We start from the raw sequence: 27,743 nt of genomic DNA, 5'->3' as shown, positions 1-27,743 counted from the left end.
TAGTGTTTTTTTGGTTTTTTGTTTTGTTTTAAAAGATTTTATTTATTCATTTATTTGAGAGAGACAGAGTATGTAAGTGGGGGGGGGCATGCTTAAGAAGAGGGAGAGGCAGAGAATCTCAAGCAGACTCCACAGTGAGCACAGAGACCAAGTGGGGCTCAATCTCATGATCCTGAGATCGTGACCTGAGCCGAAACCAAGAGCCAGACGCTCAAATGACTGAGCCACTCAGGTACCCCAGGACCTAGCCAGTGTTAACAACAAACAACAACAACCTTCAAAAGTTATGGGGATAAAAATTATTTCCAAAAACATGTATTTTTCATATTGTTACACACCATCCTCATACCGCCTACACTGAGGTAAACAGGTAAGTATAAAATCTGAATAACATTTCCTGATTAAATACAAAGATGCCCTTATTGACTATTCAAAGAGCAGATAAGAATCTGCATTGATCCCACTTTTACAGTCTTGTCCAGTCCCCCTTAGGAGCCAATGGCTAGTCTATCTATAAAAAGGATCTAGTCAAGTCAACTGCCTCCATCCATCCATCCATCCATCCACCCAACCAATCTTCCAATAATTCTTTGTATCTACTCTGTGCGAGGCACTGTACTGGATAACAGAGACATCAAGATGTGTAAGACATGATTCCCACCCATCAAGAAGCCCACAGAACAGTGGCAGAAATAGTCAAATAACTACAGTGCAATGTGATGTTATATAACAGGCATGAGCAAAGTTTTATGATAGCCCCTAACTGCCCAGAGGAATGAAAGAAAAGATTCAGAGATGGGAAGCTTGAGCTGGAACTTGAAGCAAAACGGGAAATTCCCAGGGAAATGCAGTTTCAGCTCCCAATCCAAATGATAGAAAATTCTGTTTCTAGTTTAGTGATAGGAAAATTAAAACACAGAAAGAGAACATCTACTGGGGCCTCATATTGACAAGGCAAAACTACAGTACAACTCAGAAATCCAGACTGCTTACTGCTAGACTTCTAGCACCTAAAGACATGGTCCCCATTAATTTTTAATACTCAGAAACAAAACATCTAACTTTCAATGTCTGCCTTATTCTATGCAATGATCTTACCAAGGATATTCAACTCGCTAAAAAGTCCTTAGACTTAAATTTTTGTGGAAAGAAGTTTAAAAAGCCAAATACATTTCTCACTAATGAATAAAATCCCTGATTTTATATGACTGAACCTTACATTTACTAATTTTGAAATCAACTAATACTGAACAGTTCTTAAGCAAAGGAAGAGTTGATTTCAATGTGAAAAAGTTGGGCCTAAGGGACAAGGTTGGTTCTGCGTCACCAGACTCTGTGGGTTTTCATCTAAAAATTTTTCTTCATTTTTGACTGTGCTAGGGAGCGCATCCTGAGAGATTAAACTACTATCCCAATGTGTTTTTCAAAAAGGGAAAAAAGGGGAAAGGAGGTACTCCAACACGGATTTGCACTGAAGTATCTCCGACATAAGTGCCCAAGTTGGATGGTCTAAATTCCTAGCGTAACATTTCATAGGTGAAGACTCCTTGAGGTCCCTGCAAACCTTTGAGGATATGGACTGCTGCCAATTTAAAGAGGAAAAATATTAAGGGTGTGCAAGGAGTGAGGAAGGACTGCTGTTTTATGCACAGTTCCTTTCAAGAATGAGGACTACTTCCTACATTTATTAAGAGGTTTTTTTTTTTTAAATAGAGACAATAAAAACAAGTGTGTGAAGGCACAAAAGGGGAACTTGAAATCCAATTGCAATAATTACTCAGGCAATTGGCCCCTTTCTCTGTAGCATTACAGAAACCTCCTGAGTACCAAAAAGCTTATGCTTTTACAAAAGAGAACTGCCCCATCATTGCATGGTACAACTACTGCTTCCTTAGACCTTTCAGGAAATGATCCCCAAGTATTTTTCACAAACCCTATAGGGCTTCCTACAGTAAAATACTGTGACAGAGATCAAACCTAGAATAACTGCAGAACTGCAGTGATGAGCTGTACTAGTTCCAAATGATTAATTTTCTGCTCCAAATAATGGGACAAAGTATCATCCCACAGACACAGTCAGTTTCACGGTGATGGACATACATGTATGGATGATCTGAGGCACAAGCTGTGATTGGTCTTAAGAAAATAAAAAGTAGAACTGGGTTAAAAACCCACATCTCATGATTTCTGGTCCTTATTCAGCCAAAGCGTTGAGCTGCTTCAGGTCTGTATTACACACATTTTGGATCTTTCTCGGGAGTTGCTCTGGGTGCAGCATGATAAGGAAAACCAGGTATTTGGCTTGATAACAGTATTCAAGGTATACGTGCCGCACTCATGGTAAGCTTCTCACCACAGGATATCTGAGAGCTGCTGCCAAAGAGGACTGTGGTCCGCGATGATGACTAGAGTTCAGTTTTCAAAATTTTGGGAATAATCTGGTCATAGCCTTTCCTTCTTGTTACGTTATAGGATAGGAATTTAGAGTATTCAGTCAACAGGCTCTCCCAGTAACAGGTGATGTCTTCCATCTGTAAGTGGTTCATAATAAACTGGCTTCCCCTAGAGACAAGATTAACAAGAACATTTAAAGCACAGCATTTAATAATACTAATAGCTTACATGTGACTGCTTACCTTGTGGTAAGCACTGTTCAGAATGCTTATGCTTTATATGAATTAACTCTTGATTCTCAGAGCCAACCCTATAGCCATCCTATCCACACACATGCACTTAGCAATAAAACTTAATTTTTTTTCTTTTTTTAAATTTTATTTGGCAGAGAGAGACACAGCGAGAGAGGAAACACAAACAGGGGGAGTGGGAGAGGGAGAAGCAGGCTCCCCGCGGAGCAGGGAGCCCAATGCGGGACTCGACCCCAGGACCCTGGGACCATGACCTGAGCCGAAGGCAGACACTTAACGACTGAGCCACCAAGGTGCCCAAAATTTAATATTTTTTTCTTAAAAAACAAACACATAAGCAGTGAATGCTCAGAAATTCTGTACATGTTTAATTACCTCAAAGATTTCAGTCTACTTCTATAAAGGATGGGCCTGGGACATATGTGAATGTGTGTTTTCCTCCTGGACAGCTTTAATTCTGATTATCTCTGTATAGTGAGGATGAAATCCAGGTATCACCATGATAACAATATTCATATACCTTTAGATGGGGCAAAACGGGGATGATAAGGAAAAATGAACAGAGCTTACCTTTCAGCAATTTCTTGAGCCACATCATCATTTGCCTTCACAAAATGCAACAACTCCCTAAAATTGAAAGAATTATTAGACTCTAAAATACAGACCAAACTAAGAAAGAAAAACCATATATATACTGGCACAAAAATAGACAAATAGATCAACGGAACAGAATAGAGAACCCAGAAATGGACTCACAACTATATAATCAACTAATCTTCAACAAAGCAGGAAAGAATATCTAATGGAAAAAAGACAGTCTCTTCAACAAATGGTGTTGGGAAAAGTGGACAGCAACATGCAGAAGAATGAAACTGGACCACTTCCTTACACCAGACACAAAAATAAATTCAAAATGGATGAAAGACTTAAATCTGAGACAGGAATCTATCAAAATCCTAGGGGAACACAGGCAGTAACCTCTGACCTTGGCTGTAGCAACAGCCATATTATTAGACATGTCGCCACAGGCAAGGGAAACAAAAGCAAAAATGAACTATTTTGTCTTCATCAAGATAAAAAGCATCTGCACAGCAAAGGAAACCATTAACAAAAATAAAAGGCAGCCTATGGAATGGGAGAAGATATTTGCAAATGACATATCTGATAAAGGGTTGGTATCCAAAATCTATAAAGAACTTACCAAACTCAACACCCAAAAAACAAATAATCCAATTTAGAAATGGGCAGAAGACACAAATAGACACTTTTCCAAAGAAGACATCCAGATGGCTAACAGACACATGCAAAGATGCTCAACATCACTCATCATCAGGGAAATACAAATCAAACCCATGATAAGATGCCACCTCACACCTGTCAGAATGGGTAAAATTAACAACACAAGAAACACCAGGTATTGGTGAAGATGTGGAGAAAGGGGAACCCTCTTGCACTGCTGGTGGGAATGCAAACTGGTGCAGCCACTCTGGAGAATAGTCCGGAGGTTCTTCAAAAAGTTAAAAACAGAACTACCCTATATCCTAGCAATTGCATTACCAGATATTTACCCAAAGGATAAAAAAATACAGATTCAAAGGGGTACATGCACCCTGATGTTTACAGCAGCATTACCCACAATAGCCAAACTATGGAGACAGTCCAAATGTCCATCAACTGATGAATGGATAAAGAAGTTGTGGTATGTATACACAATGGAATATTATTCAGCCATCAAAAAGAATGAAATCTTGCCATTTATAACAATGTGGATGGAGCCAGACTGTATTATGCTAAGTGAAATAAGTCAGTCAGACAAAGACAAACACCACATGATCTCACTCATATGTAGAATTTAAAAAGAAAACAGATGAACATATGGGAAGGGGGAAAAGTAAAAAAGGAGAGAGGGAAACAAACCATAAGGGACTCTTAACGACAGAGAACAGGGTTGATGGAGGGAGGTGAGTGGGGGATGGGCTAGACAGGTGATGTGTATTAAGGAGGGCACTTGTTGTGATGAGCATCGGGTGTTGTATGTAAGTGATGAATCACTGACTTCTACTCCAGAAACCAATATTGCACTAATTCGTTAACTAATAAAATTTAAATAAAAAATAAATAAAAACAGTTCCTTAAATTTGAAAAGAAAAAAGAAAGAAAGACCACAGACTGAGATTTATGGTTAATCTTTAGATAGGTGGATAATGGATTATTTCTTTTTTAAAGCACAGATATTAGAGTCCTCACAAGACCAAAACAACAACAAAAGCCCACACACAGGCTAAAGGCAACCTGTTGTAGATTTGGGACATACGTGAGAAAAGAGAGAAATGTTCAATGATACACATCAAATATCAATAGTGAAGAAAAATTTCCCTTCTATCTCCTGCTCCCGCCCCCAGAAAAGGGCACTGGGCTTGTTTCTGGCCCCTTTCCATATCTCTTCTTAGTTTCTCCTATCATGTGAGAAAATTTGCCTCAGCTTCAGTGGGGTCAGTTCTCACGTTGTATCTGAAAGTCCCTTTGACAATATAACAACATCTAATATCCTTATCTTTAGTCTTTGAGAGATAAGAGCTTTTCTACTGCGTATTATCTGAATGTTACATTTTAAACTAGCTTTAGAGCACTTTTTCAAATTAAATCTCACTTACAGCCTAGTTGAATAGTGACACTATATATGCAAACCATGTAAGGAGAAAAAGCTGTCAAGGGAGAAAGTCATCAGTAGTAAATGTCTTAAATGCCTGGGGTCTTAGAGGCAGATTGTGGGAATCATTAGGCACTCTGCTTGGGGGAGAGCCACTCACTGGACATTGGAGAGATCTGTTTTGACTGGGATATAGTGAACCCACGGCTTCAGTTGTGGATAGAAGAATTCCAGCCACTCATCACCAACATGGAAAACAAGTGAACCACACAGGAAGAGGTGTTTGAACCGGAAACTTGCAGCTACACCTCGAAAATTAAACAGATACCTGGGAAAGAAAGAGCAAAATATACTTGATACTATATGTCTGCTGCCACAAATATCTTTTTCTTCTTATTCCCTCTTCTCCTTCTCTCCTTTTATGACCCCTCTCCCCTCCCTTTCTATTTTCAGCTTTCCAGGACACATCCACATATCCCTGTGGGATTCCAGGGGCTACTGACTGTTCCAGGGAATGTCAGGGTGAGGGGGGAAGGAGGATTCTTTCTCCAGACAGAGCTAGATAGGGCCACGAGCTGGGTGCTAGACAGAGATACAAGGCTCAGATGGAGACAGTAGCTTATGCTTTCCTATAAGCTTTCCTAGGCCTAATGTCTCTGAGTCATGCCTCCCCAAAATCTTGTTTTTCCCATAAGGTACCCCACCAAAGCCTCCGTTGGTCCCTGTTCCCTCTTCTTCTGAAGTTGGGAGAAGAGAACCAGGCATACATAATCAATCTTCAAAGAAATACCCTCTGAAAAAAAACTATGTTAGAACATTTTCTTTTCAGCATTTCTTATGCACCTCTGTCTCCAACTAGAGTTGCTTCTACCCTATACTTCCCACTGTGCAGTGTAATCAGTATTCACCTCTGAATTCCCCTACTTCCTCCTCCTGACCTAGTTTTACCTGTTCACCTAATCCTTAGTCCTAGCATTGAATTATAATATTTCAGTTACATATGCTTTATTCATTTTGAAACATAAACCCTTCTTAACCTGATAAATACTTCATCTAACTTCAGCTCTTGGCTGGATGGGATGTGGAGAGAGGGAGTCCCACCACTTTCCTTACTAGCAGCAAGGTCTATGGAGGCAGGGACCATTATTGTCTCTGCAGTTCCCGCAGAACTCAGGCAAGAGCCTCATGCACACAGCATGGTCTCGGTAAACAACAACCAAATGAATGAACAGGACTTTCATAAACCCCAGTGGGGCCCTAGTATTGAAGTTCTGCCCCAATGTCAAGCTATTCTGAATGCAACAGGGAAGCCAAGAGTCAGGAGTCCTGGAAGCCTTACTTGTATTTGCAGTGATCCACAAGATGGACATCCTTAGCAGCTGGCTTCCCCAAAGTATCCTTTAAGCGAAAAGGAAGCTATTAGTATTGAGAGTGGTAGTATTTATTGAAGACCACTGTGCAGCAAGCATTATTAAGCATTCCATCAACATGACCTCATTTCAGTGTCCTGAATAAATCCATTCAGAGATGTTATTATCTCATTTTATAGATGAAGAAGGCATGACCTTGAAAAGTTGGGAGACTTGCTCAGGGGCATGTGGGCCTAAGGAGAGGAGCAAGGGCCTGTCTGATTTTAGAGTTTAAGCTCCCAGGGTCATGTGGATCCTTCTCTGAACTCAGAGGTCCTCACCTACAGCATGTTTCACTCTGTAAATTATACATAGAGGATGTTGCAGGAAGTGCCTGGTAGGCTTAGAGGTGTAAGCCACACACGGATTTTGTTGGGGATGCAAAGTATTTAAAAATAAAAATTCAAACCATTGCCAACATTCACAGGTGGTAAGATATTTCTTACAAAAATCCAGATTTCCAAGTTTTCTTATAAAGAAAAAGGAAGGTCTGGTAAACTCGGCTTCTATTCCCTTGGTAGAAATGACCGGACCTTTAGCGCTCTTTCTTGCTCACGCCTGTGGCCCCCAGGGGCATTTGAGTTTGAGACCCCCATCTATATTCCAGCTACCCTGCCAGATGGTAAACGTCTTAATGAGGGAAATAAGTCTGGTTTGCTTTCGTAGCTTCCCACAGTATAGGCTGTGCTGAATGGATATATTTTTCATATTTTTATTTTTCAACAAAGTTTCTTAAACTTTTGCTCCTGTTCGATTAAAACTATCAAATAATGCATCTCAGATACGCTTAGTTTTCCCACAAGAAGTTTAAAACTTTTTTTCTTATCATCCTCATATGGTATATGGAAATTTCAAATGAGGATATTTAGGGCTTAAAGTTCTTTGAATACGGCAAGAAGTCATACAGTTAAGAAGACAGAGATGAACACCAACCTGAACGAGCCAGTCATTGCTCACTTCACCTTACAGTTCACCTTTCTGAATCCCCCACTTCCTCCTCCCGACTTGGTTTTACCTGTTCACCTAATCCTTAGTTCCGGCATTCAATTATAATATTTCAGTTACATATGCTTTATTCATTTTGAAACATAAATCCTTATTTTCAAACAAATGAAGATGCCTGGACCCCATCCCCAGAGACTCTGATTCATTTGATTCATTTTTTTTAAGCTCTCTGATTGGATTGTATAGAGTTAAGAACCACCGGTTTAAACCAGGGGTTGGCAAATTACAGCCCATAGGCCAAATCTGGACCACTGCTTGTTTCTGTATACAACCCACAAACTAAGAATATTTTACGTTTCAAATGCTTGAAAAATATCCAAAGAAGAATATTTATGAAATGTGGAAATTACATGAAATTCAAATTTCTGTGCCATAAATGAAGTTTTATTAGAACACAGCCAGGCTCATTCATTTACATATTGTCTGTGACTGCTTTCCCCTGTGATGGCAGAGTTGAGTAACTACAACAAGACCATACAATCCACAAAGCCTAAAATATTTACCATTTGGCCCTTTCCATAAAAAGTTGGTGTCCTCTGGTTTAAACCTTCAAAGTGATAAAAAACACTACTCATAATATGGCCCAGAAAAGCAACGTTGAGTTTGAAAAAGAATAATTTACATATATGCTAATACTAGTTTGTGGAACTTTCTCTACATCCATCTACCACTGAGAGGAAACTTAATCTGGAATTCTACCCAGGTGGCAATGTTCTTTGAATGAGAATGTTCACTGCTATGGTTCTAGTCAGATGATTGGTGATTACTTTCATAGATTTCCAGGCCTGGTTTTTGGTGTATTCTGCGTCAACAAGTTTTGGATTTTTCCGAGATAGAAGAATGAGAGGATCTCGTTCTGGACTTGTCCTATAAAAGAAACATGTGACATAAAACAATGTGTCCCACACCATAATACTCTTCCCAATATCTGAAAGGTAAGCAATGCAATGACCACACACAGAAACGGATAACTTATTGGTTATTTTCACAGCAGAGGAGGGGGTTACTGGGCCCTGAGGCATATAGGTGTTCCCGGCTGTTCCCTACTCTACCCTTCAGGGATGGGGAATATTGGGCCCTTTTGTGCTTGCATCTAATCTTTAAGATTACGTTGTTCTGGGCACTACAGACATATCCCAAGGAATGAGTTCCCTTTTAGCAGGGTTCATGGAGCCTCTATAATCATTAGTACTCACAGCTCTGTGACTAGGTAATCACCCCTCCCCAAAATAGCTACATGACCTTTGTTGTCTGTGTTCTGTACAGTCCAGCACAATATTTAAATTAAAAAGAAAACTAAAGGGCTTAAAAACCTGAAGATTATATGTAGAAAAAGTCCTAGTTATGGTCCAAGTAGCAGATGGTCTTGACATTTGAGGGGTCCTAGACTCCCTGTGGACCGCCCTCTAGAAAAGTGCCCATATCCCCATATAATTTATAGGAAGTCCTAGAACTCTTCAAGTCCACACACAGTTAAGAAGCTGTGATCTCCAGATCTGAGAATCAGAGAAGTTGGTAAGGACCAGTAAGCAGTGGCTGCTGGGCCTGTCTGCATCCTCAAGTTCATGGCCCAAGTAAATAGAAGGTGTGATCTCCGACAAGAACTGACCAGGAAAACGACTAAACCCTTCTCCCTGTTCTGTTCATCTGTACAGCAAATATTCATCATGTATCTGCATGCTAGGTACTGTTCTTGGCACTGGGGATGTAGGTCTGAGCAACATGGAGAGAGAGGGTCCTTGCCTAGCATTTCCCTCTCCCTCCTCTTCTTCTTCTTCCCTGCCTCCCTTTCCATTTCCACCAGTCTCAGTCTGTGCTTTCCACCACTATTTGGCAGCCACATGGCCTCATGAAAAAGGCAGTCAGGATATCTGGTAATGGATGCTGCTCTGCCATTAACTAGCAGTGACTAGCAGAGAGCCAGGTCAGAAGCTCCCTGTAGAAAACTATAATGTCTTAGGCAAGAGGACAAGTCAGCCATTCTCTTCAACATATACTCAATGCCTAACACACTCAAGGCACTCTGTTAATACCTGTTGAATGACTAGATGAATGAACTTTACTTCTTTCAATTTCAGTTCAATTAACAGTGATTTGGACAAGGGGCGCCTGGGTGGCTCAGTCAGTTAAGCATCTGACTCTTGATTTCGGCTCAGGTCATGATCTCAGGGTCGTGAGATCAAGCCCTGAGTCAGGCTCCAGGCTGGGCATGAAGCCTTAAGATTCACTCTCTCCCCGCCCCTGCTCATACGCATGCGCTCTCTCTCTTCCAAAAAAAAAAAAAGAAAAAAAGAGTGATTTGGGCAAATAATTTGAGTTCTTCTCTAGTCTAAAATTCTATGATTCTACATTTACTTCTTAGTTATCCTAGCTTTCTCCTTGAACTACAACTACCCTCAAAATTACTTGTATCTTACAAATATCTTCGTAAAATATCAGAAAATATAGTCACCTTGATCCTCGGAAATATGCTGTAGAATTTTTCTTTTTCCATGGCCACTGTGCTGCTGACCTAAAATTAGATTTCAGTTAGTTTCTATGTTTTTCTCTGAACTATATGAGGATGTGTTTTAACCAGTTCTGAAGATCAGTTCAGAATTTCACATTTTTAAATAAGTCTGACCCAGGCTCTCAAAAGAAAAAGCCCTCAATGACATTATATTCCCTTTTGTTGTTACTTCACTCCTTTGGAAGTGCTAGCCAATAATATCTACAATCCATTGCTCCATTAATAAGTTAACAACACTGAAAGAAAAGTTCCCAGGGTACCTAGGTGGCTCAGTCAGTTAAGCATCTGACTCTTGATTTCAGCTTAGGTCATGATCTCAGGGTCCTGAGACTGAGCCCCGCATCAGGCTCCTCATTCAGCAGGGAGTCGGCTTGAGATTCTCTCTCCCTCTGTCCCTTCCCCTGCTCAGGCACATGCACACGCACTCTCTCTCTAAATAAATAAACAAATAAAATCTAAAAAAAAAAAAAATTCCCGAGTTCTAAATGACATGTTTAGAGCTGTTAAATGCAATACAATGAGGATTTCTTCTCTACTTTAACTAGAGTGCTGCTATTGATAAATTTAATAGGCAAAGACAACTGCAGAAAATATCAGAAATTGAATGAAGGGTAAGAAAAGAAATCACTCCTTGACTTCATTTTTTGGATGCACAGGCAGTATCACCAGAAATTTGTCTGATGTTGCAAAGCATCCTGATATTCTTGAGACTGTACTAAGTGCTCCGTCAAAGTCCCTGAAACTCAGGTCTCAGTACACATTACCATGACCAGCTTTCCTTGCTGAAACTGCTAGCTCACAGATGCATCATTCTTAACTTCCTTCGTAGGAACCCTGCACAGAGGTTGCACAGTGTCTTCCTCTGAAAAAAGAGGGGAAGGGCTGAACTGGAGTTAATGAGGGACTGGGGGGCTGTTTACCATAATGGAGAGACTGAGGATATAAACTTGTTAGGTAGAGATACTTTTAGATACATAAATGTCACATTACTCATTTTCTCTCAGTCTCAGCTGAGAGCATCGCTCATTTTCCTGGCCTATCTTATAGCTCTTCCTTGCTGGACCATCTTTACCAGATTCTCCAATCCAAGGCCAGAACTATCTATCACTGTGCTCCATATGCCCTCCCACCAAAAGAGAAACACCATAACCCTGGGTTATTTTTGTTTTATGAGATTTTTTTTAGTGGAAAAAATGATATATCCTCATTATAGAAAATTCTAATGGAAAAGCATAAAGTAAAAGTAGAAAAAAATCATCTGGAACCTTCCCAATCCCACTTTTAGCAATTTAACGTTTCCATGAAGAATTTCCTTCCAGTCATTTCTCCATATCAGTAGTCCTCAGCTGGTGGTGATTTTGCCCCTTTCTCCCAGAAGACATTTGGCCATGACTACAGACATTTTTGATTGTCACTACTGGGGGACTGCTACTGGCATTTAGTGACATTAAGACCAAGGATGCTAAATATCCTGCAATGCACAGGGAAGCCCCCTACAACAAAGAATGATCCAGCCCGAAATTCAGTACTACCAATATTGAGAAACCTTGCTCTATGTAACAGAGATCACACACATACATATACATATATATAATCATTCTCACAAACTCTTGAAGTGGGTTTTATTATCCCTACTTTATAGTTGAGGTTCTTGAGAGGCTAAGCAGTTTGCCCAGAGTCACACAGCTAATAAGAGCCAGAGTTTGAATCCGGAGTCCCTTTACTTTGCACTCATGCACAATATTCCATTTTACAGCCATGTCATAATTCACTTCATTACTTATTCATGGGCTTTTAAGAAGTTTCCAACTTTCTGCTTTAAGAAACAACACTGTAGTGAACATCTTTGTGTACACATCTTTACATACTTGTCTAATTAACTCTTCAGAAATGGCTGGGTCAAAGACATACACATTTTATATTTTGATATATATTGCCAAACTACCTAACAAAAAAGTATCAATTTACACTGAAATTTTGAGTATAAATGTCCTCGGTCCCTGGGAAAGCTGCATTTAATATACACAGACTTGTACCATCTCTGTTTTCCCTCGCCCTCATTCTTTCTATCCACCTACCTACCCCTCAAAAGACCTATGTTAGGACTTTTTTTCCCAGGCAAGTGTTAAAAGTGGCACCCTGGTGCTGAGTCAGACCTCTTTTATAACTACCCCGTGACAGTAGAGACAGAAATCTTTAAATCTACAGAAACACTTAATTCTTCTACAGAGTGAAAAGTAAGTCAATGGGGACGAACTCCCAAAAGATTAGAAAAATAGAAAAAGAGCAGGCAGGCATCAATACAGATAAACAAGCAGATTATTAAAGTTTCAAATTAGGAAATGAAATCACATGGCTAGAGCTTCTGAATGGAAGGCTCTAAAAAATAAAATTGTAATTCTATGATCATATACTTTTTTTTAAAGATTTTATTTATTTATTTGAGAGAGAGAGTGTGGGGGGAGGGGCAAAGGGAGAGGGAGAAGCAGACTCCCCACTGAGCAGAGAGCCCAACTCAGGGCTTGACCCTAGACCCAGAGATCATGACTTGAGCTGAAGGCAGATGCTTAACTGACTGAGCCATCCAGGTGCCCCATAGATAAATTCAGTTGAAGAAGAGGGGAAGATACCAAAAGAAAAATATGTTCCTATAAGCTTAGATTTTAAAAGATAATCTATCTCCCTAAAAATTGCTTAGTAGTTTACAAGGTGGGGGGGGCACAGTAACTACACAGTGGAGGAATTGGCAACACCTTGACCAGGTGATCAAAATTAACAGCTCTAAAGAGGCGTGGATGGATGCAAATCACTTAGGTAAGTATTCGGGCCAGGGATGCATGAGTTGAATCTAATCATGAAAAACAGAAAAAACCAAATTGAAGAACATTCTATAAAACGCACAGCCTGCATTCTTTAAAATGTCCATGTTATGAAAGAGAAAGACAGACTAAGAAGCTGTTCCCGATCACAGGAGACTAAACAGACATGACCACTAAATGCAACACACAAGCCTGGATTGTATCATGTACTGGAGGCAGAATGTGCCATATAGGACATTATTGGCATAATTAAATGTTGTACCAATATTGTTTCCTGAATTTGATCATTGCAGCATGGTTATAAAAGAGAATACCCTTGCTCTTAGGAAATACACACTAAGGGGCGCCTGGGTGGCTCAGATGGTTAAGCATCTGCCTTCGGCTCAGGTCATGATCCCAGGGTCCTGGGATCAAGCCCCACATCGGGCTCTGTGCTCAGCAGGGAGCCTGATTCTCCCTCTCCCTCTGCCTGCCTGTCTGCCTACTTGTGATCTCTCTCTGTCAAATAAATAAATAAAATCTTTAAAAAAAAAAAAAAGGAAATACACACTAACATATTAAGATGTACAGGGTCATAAGGTGTGCAACATACTCTCAAATAGTCCAGAAAAAAAGAAATTGTGCATATGTTACATATGTGGCCTAGAAGTCTATTACAGAAAATAATGAGGTAAATTATTATCCACACAATGGAATATCATGCAACTGATAAAAATAATGAGGTAGTTTCATATGTACTGACATGGGAAGATTTCTAAGACACACTGACAAGTCAGTGGGAAAGTTGCTGATGTTAGACATACATTTTTATGAGCATGTATAGGTTTCATAATCAGAAAAACAGCTTGTTTTTAAGGATTTAAGAGACAAAGTAGGGGGTGCCTGGGTGGCTCAGTTGGTCGAGCATCCAACTCTTGATTTTGGTTCGAGTCATGATCTCAGGGTTGTGAGACTGATCCCCTTGTCAGGCTCCACACTCAGCACAAAACCTGCTTAAGATTCTTTCCCTCTCCTTCTGCTGCTCCCCCCACCCCTCCGCCCCCAGCTCACACTCTCTCTCTTTTAAAAACAAAACAAAACAAAGTAGATGTATAGCAGGTCAAAAAAGAGCTGTAAAAAGAAGGAAGAATGTGAAAAGAGTATTTGCAATTACCTGGGGAAAAAAAAAGGATTAGATAATTAAGGCCAAGAATAACTTAAAGAAAAACTGGTTAAAGACCTTTTTAGGGGCACCTGGGTGGCTCAGTTGTTAAGCGTCTGCCTTCGGCTCAGGTCCTGATCACAGGGTCCTGGAATCAAGCCCGGCATCGGGCTCCCTGCTCAGCGGGAAGCCTGCTTCTCCCTCTCCCACTCCCCCTGCTTGTGTTCCCTCTCTCACTGTCTCTGTCAAATAAATAAATAAAATCTTTAAAAAAAAAAAAATTAAGATCTTTTTATTTTTCCCTTTTAAACTTATGTTCAAAACCAAAAGCTACATAAGAAATGATGGTCTCAATGTCTGGAGAGCATAGGTAAGGTTAACTGGTAGTGTGGACGCCTGGACTTCAGGCCTAGTATGGTTCCTGACCTTAACCAAGTCACTCAATTTCTCTGGGCCTTCCTTCCCTCTTCCCTGAAATAAAGAGTTGAAAAGGACAATTTCCAGTCCTAGTTCAATGACGTATGAGACCAAGGTATCTTAAAAAATAATTTTTGGGGGGGCGCCTGGGTGGCTCAGTTGGTTAAGCGACTGCCTTCGGCTCAGGTCATGATCCTGGAGTTCCAGGATTGAGTCCCACATCAGGCTCCCGGCTCAGCAGGGAGTCTGCTTCTCCCTCTGACCCTCCCCCCTCTCATGTGTTCTCTCTCTCTCTTTCAAATAAATAAATAAAATCTTAAAAAAAAATAATAATAATAATAATTTTTGGGGCTCCTGGGTGGCTCAGTCGGTTAAGCGTCTGACTTTGGCTCAGGTCATGATCTCAGGGTCCTGGGATCAAGGCCTGCCGCATTGAGCTCCGTGCTCAGAGGAGAGGCTGCTTGTCCCACTCCCTCCCTCTCTGCTCCTCCCCCCAGCTCATGCGCTCGCTCTCTTTCTTTCTCTCTCTCAAATAAATAAAATCTTAAAAAAATTAATTTTCAAAATAACACCTACTGGATAATAGACTCATTCTTTACCTGGTGGCTCCAACTGCCACTAAGGACTGCAGCCCTACCTGTTTCTCCATGAAAGGGACATTCTTTTCACCCCCAGTGAATCTCCAGCCACATGTGGTACAGGTGACAGATATTTGTGGAAATAAAGTTGAATTAAATTTTTGCTTTCCCATTACCTAAGACCTATAAAGACCATATTTCTAGAAGTATGCTAATTAGGTACCAATGTTGATTGAATCATTAATGCGAAACGTAGCCAGGTAAGAAATACCTACAGCTTGGATGACCTGGACAATCTAAATTCTGAAATGAGAGCACATCAAGTCAACTGGCCCAGGCACGTCTCCGTCGTGAATCAGGAGGATCCGGAATAAGCTTGTACTTGAGATATCTCTGGGACATTTATGCCCTCCTCATCCCCACCCAGAGGACTTAGCTCTAAATTATAAAGTGCATTTATGTTCCTCCAAGTCATTCTCTATTCTCCTCCACAACATGGTCAATCATTTTTTTCTAATTATAAAAGGAATTCACTCTTATTTAGAGAATCTTAAAAATACAGAAAAATTTAAAGAAGAAAAGAAAGGGCCCCAATAATCCTTTCCACAAAGGCACTGCTGATACTTTAGGGTAGGTTCTTCTGTTCTTTTCTTGTGGATATGTAAGTATTTTATACACATACAAAATTGCTTATGCTGTAAGCAGTTTTTCTTTTGTTTTTAACTTAAAAGTTAGTCATTTTAAAGTAAATAATTATGTATACCCTACTGTTTATTTCAAGAAGACCCACAAAGGACAAAGAAAACCTCTCTAAAGGACCTACCTTACCAGATCTTCTCTGAAGAGGTCCCACCGTCCAAGACCTGTAGGATAAATTGGCCAAACAGCAGGTCCCCCTTCCCAAAATGTCCAAGCAGGATACATGATATCATGGTACTCTGATGTCTTCAACAGAAACAGAAAGGTTGTTCAAAATCAGTCTCAGAACAGAGAGAGAAGCAGCAAACTACTGTCATGCCACGGGATCTGAACAGAGGTCTTGCTCTAGTGTTAACATTGCCACACATCTATTTTCCCGAGTCTGCAAAGTCTACACTCTAGACATTAAAAGGCAAAAATGACCACGGGTTAAAATTCATGGGCTCACTGAATCCCAGAATTTGAAATCTCATTAAAAGTCAACTTTTCCAGTTACCCAAAGTTCTGTTTTTCTAGAGGACATTATTACACTGTTAGGGTTTTTAGTTTAAGGAACTCTCTCATCTTTTAACTGCTAATACACTTATAGTATATACTGTGTTACCAGTTCCTGATTATTTCCTAAATGGGTCTATTGAGAGCAAGAATCACAGTGCAATGGTTAAGAGCGTGGGCTCTTGAAACAGATCATCTGAGTCTGAATGCTGATTCTACCTCTTTCCAACTCCAGACAAATTACTTAATTTTTCTATGCCTCAGTTTCCTTATCTTTATGATGGGAGAAATAATAATACCAATAATGTTATCTATCTAATGGGCTTGTTTTGAATATTAAATGAGTTAGTACATGTGAAAAGCTTAGACCAGTGCTTGGTACATGGTAAGTACTCAATAAGTGTTAATTAGTATTACCTAATACTGTGGTATTGTGGAGCTCACACCGGTTGGTCAGTAAACTCTTGGTTATTTGTTGATCAGGACCAGAAGTGCTGATGGGCAGGATGGGGGAAAGGGATATTATCCCACATCTTTTGAAAAAAGTTTAAAACCATTAAAATTCTATCCTATTAAAGTCTATCTGACTTTGGCTCAGGTCATGATCTCAGGGTCCTGGGATTAAGGCCTGCCGCATTGAGCTCCGTGCTCAGAGGAGAGGCTGCTTGTCCCGTTCCCTCCCTCTCTGCTCCTCCTATTAAAATTCTATTAAATTCTGGCCACTGACAGACCTCTAACTCTATGGTTTCTTCACTGGAATTACACATGCAATATGCTGTTCACCTTTTCTCAAATACTTTTAAAAAATGGTATGTGATTCATCAAGCAGCTCAGGCATAATAGCTGCTCAAGAGAAGCTGAACAATTCCTACAAAGTTGAAAGACTAAAATCCCTCTCTAGGGACTAGGAGTCACTGGTTTTAAAAAAAAAGAAAAGAAAAGAAAAGATGAAAAGAAAGTATACTGATGGTCATACTTTACCATCCACCAAAACAACAAATAAATAACAAACATGAAGTCCTTACTGACGTACATGGGAGCCTCTATCTGTTCTTCTGGGAGGGTTTTATGATAAACAGCGAGACCAAGCACTTTTGATAAATGAGGCTAAACCATGGGAAACACAACACCAATGTGGCCTCAGCCCATTGCAACACAGGAAATAAGTCTAGAGAGAAAGTAAACTTTGATAAAGAAAAAGTATGGATAAAAGGCCCCTCTTTGGAGAAACCAAATCAGAGATGGTGTTCCTTTTCTCAAAGTCCATAGGGTTTTCCTAAACCCACTCTTCCCCCATAGAATCTTCTATCTATTCTCTTCAAGGCCTCCCCCTAAATGTGTTCATGCCTAATCTCTAGGGAACCAAGGCCCATCCCTGCCAATAAATATTTGCAAGAACCTGAGCACTGAGAAGATATTAACTGTCCCAAGTTCTCCAAGTCCACAGGTGTGAGCTAGTACTCCTATTCCTCCATAACTAGACCCAAAGATTACTCTCTCACATATCCCTCTTGGATATCCCAGGCCTATCCCCTCAACGCACTGTTAACGCACAAACTGTGTGGAGTTATCTACCACCTTCAGTTTCACTGTTAGCTATGCTGAGCCCCTGGGACAGACTGACAGATAGGACAGATAGGACCATATATATAGGAGCTCAACAAATATTTTTTGAACAAAGGTGTTTCCTAACTCCAAGCCCATGAGCTATCTTGAGCCACTTTCTCCCATGCTCTGTAGGATCTCTGAACCTTGCCTTCAGTGGCTCTTCAGGCCTCCATCATTCCCTACCCTTCATCCCTAGCCCTATAGACACTTAAGCAATCTTACTCACATTACCATCTCCTCAGTCTTATTGCTCAGCCACTGTGAAGCTAAGAGGGACACAGACCAATTCCTGGAACCCAGGTCTCATCCTCACCATTATCCATCAGACTCTGTCACAGGACAATCATCTCCTACTCATACTCTAGAGGACCACCCTCCATCTCCCCATACAGTTCTTCCCACACTTACCTTACTGAAGGAGAAGACTGGAATGGCCGGCTCCATCCACTTAGGAACCTGAGGATAATCTCGTACATTGATCACCATTTCCATGTCTGGAAGCCGCCCGATAACTTCCAAAATAAAGTGTTCAACACCACTACACCTGCCAACCAGAAATACCACATATTCACCAGACTAGTGTCTGCCATAGGACAAAACAGGGTCCCATTCCCACTTTGAAAGCCAGTGTTCAGATCATCAGCCTACTGCAAAGTCTCCTGAAAGCAATGCTTCTTCTAAAAAGACTTTCCTATTCTTTTATATTGTGCAAGTTATCTTTCCTAGCTAACCTCCTCCAGCTTGCAATACTTAATGAAATTTTCCAACTAGGTCATAAGTTTGGAGGCTGTATTATTGCTACTCCTACCACCTCTTCTCTATCTACTCCTAGTTTTTTTTTTAATTTCCCCTTTTGTTTAATTAGTAAGCAAGATACAAATTTGGTAAGAACTGGAGAAAGCTAATTTTCTAATTGTGTCCCTTGGGCTTTGCTTCTCACAAAGATTTTTTTTTATTTCCACCAAAATTAAGCCTCATAATTTAGGAAGAAAGATAGGAAAACTTTTATTGCCTTCAACTTGAGTACAGAACACTATCAAAATCAGTTTTGCAAGCCAGAAAAGGAGTGTTATGTACACAATTATGTTTATACTATACTGGGGTCTATTAAGTATTCAATAATAGTATTATGTCTAAAAAAAACAACGTGTATATCTTAACTAAAGACACTTTATTGCTAAAAAATGCTAACAAGGGGTGCCTGGGTGGCTCAGTCGTTAAGTGTCTGCCTTCGGCTCAGGTCATGATCTCAGGGTCCTGGGATCAAGCCCCGCATCGGGCTCCCTGCTCAGTGTGAAGCCTCCTTCTCCCTCTCCCACTCCCCATGCTTGTGTTCCCTCTCTCGCTGTCTCTCTCTCTGTCAAATGAATAAAATAAAATCTTAAATAAATAAATAAAATAAAAAATGCTAACAATCATCTGAGCTTTCAGTGAGCTGTAATCACTGATCACAGATCACCATAACAAATATAGTAATAATAATAAAATTTGAAATATTGAAAGAATCACCAAAATGTGATACAGAGACACGAAGTGAACAAATGCTATTAGAAAAATGGCACCAATAGACTTGTTTGACACAGGGCTGCCACAAACCTTCAATTTGTAAAAAAAGAAAAAATGCAGTATCTGCAAAATGCAATAAAAGCGAAGCAACAATAGAACAAGGTATGCCTGTATAGCTTTCCGATTAGCCTCTCCAGGTATCCTCAGAGGACTTCTGGAAAGAGAGGATACACTGACAGCTTAGCTCTTCTGCCCCATCCTTTGAGGTCCTGACCAGCACTATCCTGGGGGCAGCATTCCAAGGTTCAACCAAAATTTTCCAGCAGCATAGAAATGACTGATTTAAAATACTGACTTATATATAGGGAGGTTACTGCAAAAAATATCAGTGATTCATAAACAAAAGAAAAGATGCTCAACCATATTAAAGAAACGCCCCAAAAGCCAAACTTGTAAAAAGAGAGAAAGAAATGGTGGTTGCCAGAGGGTAGAGGGGATGGGGGGACAGGATAGATGGTGTTTAAAGGTACAAACTTACAACAAGTAGTAAATAAGCCCTAGAGATCTCATGCACAGTATAGTGAACAAAATACCTAGTAATAAATTTAACCAATGAGGTAGAAGACCTGTACTCTGAAAACTGTACTTGATCAAAGAAATTTAAGATGATACAAATAAATGGAAAGACATACCATACTCATGGATTGGCAGAATTAATACTGATAAAATGTCCATGCTCCCGAAAGCAATCTGTATATTCAATGCTTCTATCAAAATACCAATAGCATTTTCCACAGAACTAGCACAAATAATCCTAAAATTTGTATGGAATCACAAACTACTCTGGATAGCCAGAGCAATCTTGAGAAAGAAGAACAAAGCTGGAGGTATCATAATCCCAGGTTTTGAACTATACTACAAAGCAATAATAATCAAAATAGCATGGCAATGGCACAAAAATGGACACATAGATCACTAGAACAGAAGAGAGAATCCAGAAATAAACCCACAATTGTATGGTCAATTAATCTATGATAGAGGAGGCAAGAATATACAATAGAGAAAAAATAAATACCTTCTTCAATAAATGTTGGGAAACCTGGACAGCTACATGCAAAAGAATGAAACTGGACCACTTTCTTACACCATATACAAAAACAAACTCAAAATGGATTAAAGACCTAAGTGCAAGGCTTGAAACCATAAAACTCCTAAAAGAAAACAGGCAGTAAACTCTTGGACGTTAGTCTTAGCAATATCTTTTTAGAGCTGTCTCTTCAGGCAACGGCAACAAAAGCAAAAATAAACAATTGGGACTACATCAAACTAAAAAGTTTTTGTACAGTGAAGGAAACAACAAAACAAAAAGACAACATACTAAATGGAAGAAGATATTTGCAAATGATATATCTGGTAAAGGGTAAATAAAGAACTCATATAACTCAACACCAAAAAACAATCCAATAAAAAAATGGGCAGAGGACATGAATAAATATATTCCAAAGAAGATGTACAGATGGCCAACAGACATGTGAAAAAATATTCAGCATCACTAATCATCAGGGAAATGCAAATCAGAACCATAATGAGACATCATCACCTCACACCAGTCAGAATGGCTATTATGAAAAAGACAAGAAATAACAAATGTTGGCAAGGATGTGAAGAGAAGAGAACCTTCGTGCACTATTGCTGGGAATGCAAATTGGTGCAGCCACTGTGGAAAACAGTATGGAGGTACCTCAAAAAAATTAAAAATAGAAATACCTTATGATTTGGTAATTCTGCTTTTAGGGGGTATTTATCCAAAGAAAACAAAAATACTAATTTGAAAAGATATATACACCCCTATGTTTACTGCAGCATTATTTACAATAGTCCACATATGGAAGCAACCTAAGTGTCCATCAATAGATAAATGGATAAAAACGTATATATATATAATATAATATATCATATATATATAATAGATATTATTATTAGATAATATAATAGAATATTAATCAGCCATAAGAAAGAATGAAATCTTGGCATTTGTGACAACATGGATGGACCCAGAGGGTATTATGCTAACTGAAATAAGTCAGACAGAGAAAGACAAATACCATACACCAAAAAGACTTAATAAATAAATAAATCCATATGATTTCACTTATATGTGGAACCAGAAAACAAAACAAAAGAATAAACAAAACGCAGAAACAGACCCATAAATACAGAGAACAAACTGATGGTTGCCAAAGCGAAAGGGGGTGAGAGGATGGGGCAAAATGGATGAAGGAGAATGGGAGATACGGGCTTCCAATTATGGAATGAATAAGTCATGAGGATAAAAAGGACAGCATAGGGAATACAGTCAATGGTACTATAATAGTGTTGTATGGTTAAAGACAGTAACTACACTTGTGGTGAGCACAGCAGAGTATACAGAGTTGTCCAGAATCACTATGTTGAACACCTGAAACTAAGTTTAATGTTGTGTGTCACTACGCTTCAATAAAAAGAACTCATAGGGAATATACTCAATAACGCTATAATCACTTTGTATGGTGACAGGTGGTAACTACATGTATCATGGTGAGCATTTTGTAATGCATATACATGTTGAATCACTATGTTGTACACTTGAAACTAATATAATATTGTATATTAACTATACTTCAATTAAGAATAAATTAATGTTAAAAAGATAATGAACATCAAGAAACTTACCAAGTTGTATACTTTAAGTATGTGCAGTTTATGTCAGCCATACCTCACTAAAGTTATTATTTTAAAAATACCATTATTCTCCATCTTTGAAATGACATGTCTCCAGTCATTTAATTAGAAGGTGCTCTGGTTCCTCAGCAAAATCTCTCAGCTCATTCTTGAACTGCTGAATTTACATTTTACTTTGTTCAGAATAAAATTTTCTAAATGCCATACAGGCTTCTCCCACTGGATGAATTAGAAGTATCTAGACCTAGAAAGACTGTTTTGGCTAGATGGGAATCTGAGATATTATTCAACTGTATCCATTTCATTAAGGACACTGGTTCTGAATATTTCATTTTGTTTCTTTTTTGCTCAACTCTGTTTCCTTAGTTGTGTATGTAGTTGAGATAGGGAACTTTCCATGCATTAGAGATACAGACTATTTTATTGTCAATGAAAGGTCCTGTGCTTCCTTAAGAATATTTCTAAGAGCTCATGATTCTGACCAAAATGTTTTGAGGTCTGGAATGAGAGGTATGTGCCTTTCAGAAACTTTGAAAGTATTTAATTTCATCTGGAAATTGTTCGGCTAACTATTAAACATTAGGTAAGCTATGAAAGTCTAACAATATCTATACTCCTATTTTCTTTTTCATTTGTAGAAATTAGAAATTCTTCTACACTCATAATCTATAAAGTTTCTATTATTATCCCAAATAATGAAACAAATGTCTGTTTAAAATACCTCAATAGGGGTGCCTAGGTGGCTCAGTTGGTTAAGCGTCTGCCTTTGGCTCAGGTCATGATCTCAGGGTCCTGGGATCAAGCCCCTGGACAGGACTCCCTGCTCAGCAGGAAGTCTGCTTCTCCCTCTCCCTCTGCCCCTCCCCCCACTCATGCTCACGTGCTCTCTCACTCTCAAATAAATAAATAAAATCTTAAAAAAAAATAAAAATAAAATACCTCAATAATTTTGCTCACTACCACCTTATTTGCCCCTGACACTTGATAACAAAAATGTAATTGTGATTACTTCAAGGTAGTAGGATATTAAGTGATCTTTATTTTCTTTTTTGTTGTTGTTTTTACATATTTTTGACAATGAAAATGTAGTAACTTGTAATAAAGTTGTTATTAAGAAAAATTCCTTATGTCCATATGGATGGATGTTACTTGCAATACTGCTCATTTACTTTTTTTTTTAAAAGATTTTATTTATTTATTTGAGAGAGAGAGAGCACGAGCAGGAGGAGGGGGAGAGGGAGAAGAAGAAGCAGACTCCCCACTGAGGTGGGAAGCCTGACCCGGGGCTTGATGCCAGGACCCTGGGATCATGACCTGAGCTGAAGGCAGACAGTTAACTGACTGAGCCACCCAGGTGTCACTCACTCACTTTACTTTTAATGACAGAATAGAGATTGTTTAGAAAGAAGATCTTAGGCAGGGGAATACCATGGCCTCTGAATTTTGTACTTCGTAATTTTATAAAGATTTGAGTTTAAAAAAAAAAGACTCCTAAAAGGGAAGTTTCTCGTTTGTTGTATAAACATATAATGCTACCTAAACCCAACTTCCAGGCTCAGTACATGACCCTCCCGGATCACCCCCAGCCCTCAGCCCCCTGATATGTTACCTCAACTTTCACATCTGAATTCCTGGCTAGTGTAGCCTGCGTAATCTGCAGCCCCAGTTACTCTTGTCTTTCAGCCCCTTCTTCAAATATTCAGTATCTAGAACAATATTTGACCCATGATAAACACTCAATGCTTCTCCTCCTTGAGCCCAGCTCACTCCTACCAGGTCTCAATCAGCTTGTGCCCTGCAGCTTCTATATCTGGGGAAAGATGAGGGCAGAGCCATAGCCAGTACAACCAGTGATGTGCCCAAGCCTCAGGAAGAGAGAGGAGACAGACTTTAATATAGGAGAAAGGGGGGCAGGAGTTGGCAAGAAAAATCCCCAGGTAAGAAGAGCTTGTCACTATTTTCTAGTCCCTCTGAAATGAGGAGAGATTCACCTGTGGGTCCCTTTAATTAAAAAGAACAATTATCAAGTAAGCCCATATATAAGAAGATCAGAAGATATATCTACCTCATAATTCTTACCTTGAAGGGAACATGCAGTCATTCTCTCGGTATAATCTTTTCTTAATGATCTGATAGTGGGTCCCTAGTTTCCGTCTGACTACCTCCGCCATCATCTTCCTGGAGATGCCTCCTCGGAAAGGAGTCAGATCCTCTTCTATGACCCTGGGAAAGAATGTGAATCATCAGGGAAAGCAGGTCAAGAAAGTGGTACCATTCCACCTACTTCCTATCTGTGGGTTTAGATTTAGTATTAGAAGACACAGTAAACCAGGGAAAGAATAAAGGGCAGGAATGAGTTTTCCCCAGAAGCACACAGGTAATCTAAACCCAAACGACAAAGCCACAAAGAGGAAAAAGCAAGTCAGTTTCTCTTCTTCCTCTCTCCATCTGGATTGCCCCTCCTCTGCTTGATGCACATTCCTCCTTCAATACACAACACCCATGTCCTCCCAGTCACTGCAGTCCCACTGACCTCCCCTTCTCTGATTCCCACAGAAGGTATGATCTATGCCTTACAGTCTGACACTGTCTGATGTCCTTGGTCTCAGACTGACTCCCTTGTTCTGGTCTGTCTGGCCCCCACTCACCTCACATATTCTCACAGCCTGACAGCAGTAACCAGAAATTACACTATTTTGTATCCCTTTTAAAGTTCAGTATATAGTTTTCAATAAGTACCATAAGCATTAGGTGAATTTTTTGAGGAGTCATAGAATAACACAATGAGGAACTAAAGGACCCTGTTACTTAGCTGATGAGGAATCTGAGACCCAGAGAAGTTAAGTGACTTGCCACAGCGATAATTAGTGGGAGTTCTGCAGATCCTAGAACCCAAGGCTGCTTTCAAAGTAACCTTTCTACCATACTACCCTCTCAGCCATAATTCGCAACTTTAAAAATAACCAACAAGAAATTATGATTAGGTTCATTTATAAATATGTTCATGCCCCTGACAATATTTACTGAGTACTTACTGAGGGCCAGCACCAGGATGCAACACTGATTAAGACATAGGCCTTGAGGCGCACCTGGGTGGCTCAGTCGTTAAGTGTCTGCCTTCGGCTCAGGTCATGATCCCAGAGTCCTGGGATCGAGCCCCACATCGGGCTCCCTGCTCAGCAGGAAGCCTGCTTCTCCCTCTCCCACTCCCCCTGCTTGTGTTCCCTCTTGCTGTCTGTCAAATAAAATCTTAAAAAAAAAAAAAAAAGACATAGGCCTTGACCTCAAGAAGCTTTCAGTCCAGTGGGGAACACAGACAAGTATGTGTAGCTAACTCCAAGGAGTAAGTAGCCTTGCTGAGACCACCTGGGCCTCTCCTACCCTAGTAGATTTTTGTTCCCTAGAAATAGGAAATCTACTGCAGGAACCTTGTCTTTTATCAAGGCATGCTTGGCCCTCTGATCACTGTAACCCAGGTCTCTTGGGGATTTTAGGGGACTTCTTGTGACAAGCACTAAACTCTCAAAGACACATCAAAGAAAAGAACTCACCCATGGTAGCAGCTGCAATTTTGACTTGAACATGGTTCATAATTCTCCAAAGACCTGTTAATTTGGTCAATAAATACTTTCCATTTCGAACCTTCAAGAAGTAAATGAGAGTTAACAAAATACCCTGGGCATTCTCATTTGCTAGCAGCAAGCATGCAGAACCAACAGAAGGCCAAAACTTTTAGACACCCCTTCCCATTCCACTGGTGGAAACGAAATGCCAGAAAGGAGTCATTCTGTAACTCTCCAGCACTCATGTCAAGTCTGCTCCTCTACTCGGGCTGTCAGGTGTCCGAGAAATTGGAAAATGTCCAAGCCTGGCACTCAGAAAGCTATGAATAAACTGGTGACACATATTCTCACCTTTTGCTAATCAAAGTGAACCCTATAAAGAGCATCAGTTAAAAGCCACAGACTTTAATTCTCCCTTCATCTCTCTGGCAATTCACTAAGAACCACACACACGCGCGCGCGCGCACGCACACGAATTATCCCCCAGTGTGTTTTAGGGAGGAGCAGTGTAACCAAGCGCAGGCGACACCCGCTGTAGGGTGAACACAATTCCCTCTCTTCCCCACTATCCCAATCCTGAAAGTGGGACTACTCTCCAGGTTCCTGGGCAGTAAAAGCAGCGCCAGGCACCCAGACGCTCTCACTCTCCGCTCCAAGGCTCCCCCGTGCCCTCTGCCCAGCTTTGCGCTCCAGCGGCCACAGCATCAGCTGGCTGCCGGCCGGACCAGGAAACCAAGGGGGGCGGGAGAGCGCCTCCTGACCGGACCCGACCCGGAGCCCCAGCGGCAGGCGCTGCCCTGCCCGGAGCCCACCTGACTCCTTCTGGCGGCCCGGCACTGGGGGCAGTAATAGGAACAGCAGCCACAGCCAGAGCTGCGGGCGCACCCACCGCTCCATCGCCCGCAACCCACTGCGGAGTCCCCACTGCCGCGCCGGCGGAAGCGCAGCCCCGCACAAAGATGGCCGTGGGCGCCGCACCACGTGGGCGGAGGGCCGCCCCGCACAGAGATGGCCGCGCGCCCCTCCGCCTCCCCGCCCCCAAGCCCCGGCCAGCGGCCGAGTTTCTCTGGGAGGGCGGCGCCGGGATGTCAGCCGAGTGCCGGCCCGCAGCGCGTGGCGAGTCTCGCTCGTTGGTTCGGAACCAGACTGTAGAGTTAGCTGCTTCATGTCGCCAGGTGTAGTGAAAGGTTCAAAATGCATCTCTCTGTCTCTCAGAAAATCGAAGCCCAGGAGAGAATGAATAAAAGGCATCCCCTGGGAAAATATGTCTAATAATGGTAATTCCTGACACTCTGTAGCATATTTAAAACACCTAATTCTCTGCGGCCAGAAAACTGAAGATCAGAGAGGATGTTTTTTGTCCACAGTTAGTGGAACAACGTAGGCTAGAAGTTGTTTGCACATCAAACTGCTTCTTATTAATAAGATAGATTAGATTAAATAGTATAGATTTGTTGAGTACCTGAATATATACAGCACTGTAAGAACCCAAGAGGTGTGGGGCGCCTGGGTGGCTCAGTCGTTAAGCGTCTGCCCTCCGCTCAGGTCATGATCCCAGGGTCCTGGGATCCAGCCCCGCATCCGGCTCCCTGCTCTGTGGGAAGCCTGATTTTCCCTCTCCTACTCCCCCTTCTTGTGTTACCTCTCTCTCTGTGTTTCTGTCAAATAAATAAATAAAATCTTTATTTAACAAAAACCAAGAGGTGGAAAATAATATAGCACAAATCTCTTTATAATAGGATTTTATAACAATTGAGGTGAATTAGACATGGGAAAAATCTGTGGGTAACATTATACTGGACAGTATAGGTTTATAGCTATACATAGGTATATATAGTAATCATACAAGTATTTACTGTCTAAAATGTGCAAGCTAACCTCCTAGGTTCTGTGGAAATATATGAAAGTGCGAGATGAGATCTGTGTCCTCAGTTTAGAACTAGTGGGAAGACAAATATACTTCCCCAGAGATTATTTA

At 40.6% G+C, this 27,743-nt stretch overlaps 1 protein-coding gene across 1 annotated transcript; it reads right to left on the bottom strand.

Annotated features, from left to right (window-relative positions):
• Window positions 1–267: 267 nt before the first annotated feature.
• Window positions 268–26,707, bottom strand: POGLUT1 (protein O-glucosyltransferase 1). The gene is made up of 11 exons (XM_032406615.1): window positions 26,578–26,707; window positions 25,754–25,844; window positions 24,282–24,425; window positions 18,384–18,519; window positions 15,997–16,118; window positions 10,162–10,221; window positions 8,477–8,576; window positions 6,635–6,693; window positions 5,456–5,623; window positions 3,216–3,272; window positions 268–2,562 (listed from the first exon to the last, which is right to left on the bottom strand). Exons 1-11 carry the CDS (start codon window positions 26,660–26,662, stop codon window positions 2,406–2,408), a joined length of 1,179 nt encoding a protein of 392 aa, XP_032262506.1. The 5' UTR covers window positions 26,663–26,707; the 3' UTR covers window positions 268–2,405.
• Window positions 26,708–27,743: the final 1,036 nt, after the last annotated feature.

The sequence above is a fragment of the Phoca vitulina genome, unplaced genomic scaffold, assembly GCF_004348235.1.
Source record: "Phoca vitulina isolate PV1807 unplaced genomic scaffold, GSC_HSeal_1.0 scaffold8, whole genome shotgun sequence".
Taxonomy (NCBI): Eukaryota; Metazoa; Chordata; class Mammalia; order Carnivora; family Phocidae; genus Phoca; species Phoca vitulina.
Note: the sequence above shows the minus strand (reverse complement) of the source record. Positions and strands in the feature narration are given on the sequence as shown.

Excerpts from the sequence above, each read along its gene's own strand:
- POGLUT1 (XM_032406615.1), bottom strand. The coding sequence starts at position 26,662 with ATGGAGCGGTGGGTGCGCCCGCAGCTCTGGCTGTGGCTGCTGTTCCTA. Across the intron at positions 8,577-10,161 it reads GCATATTTCCGAGGATCAAG|GACAAGTCCAGAACGAGATC; the intron begins GTGACTATATTT and ends TTTCTTTTATAG. Across the intron at positions 3,273-5,455 it reads ACAGATCTCTCCAATGTCCA|GGAGTTGTTGCATTTTGTGA; the intron begins GTGAGTGGCTCT and ends TTTCAATTTTAG.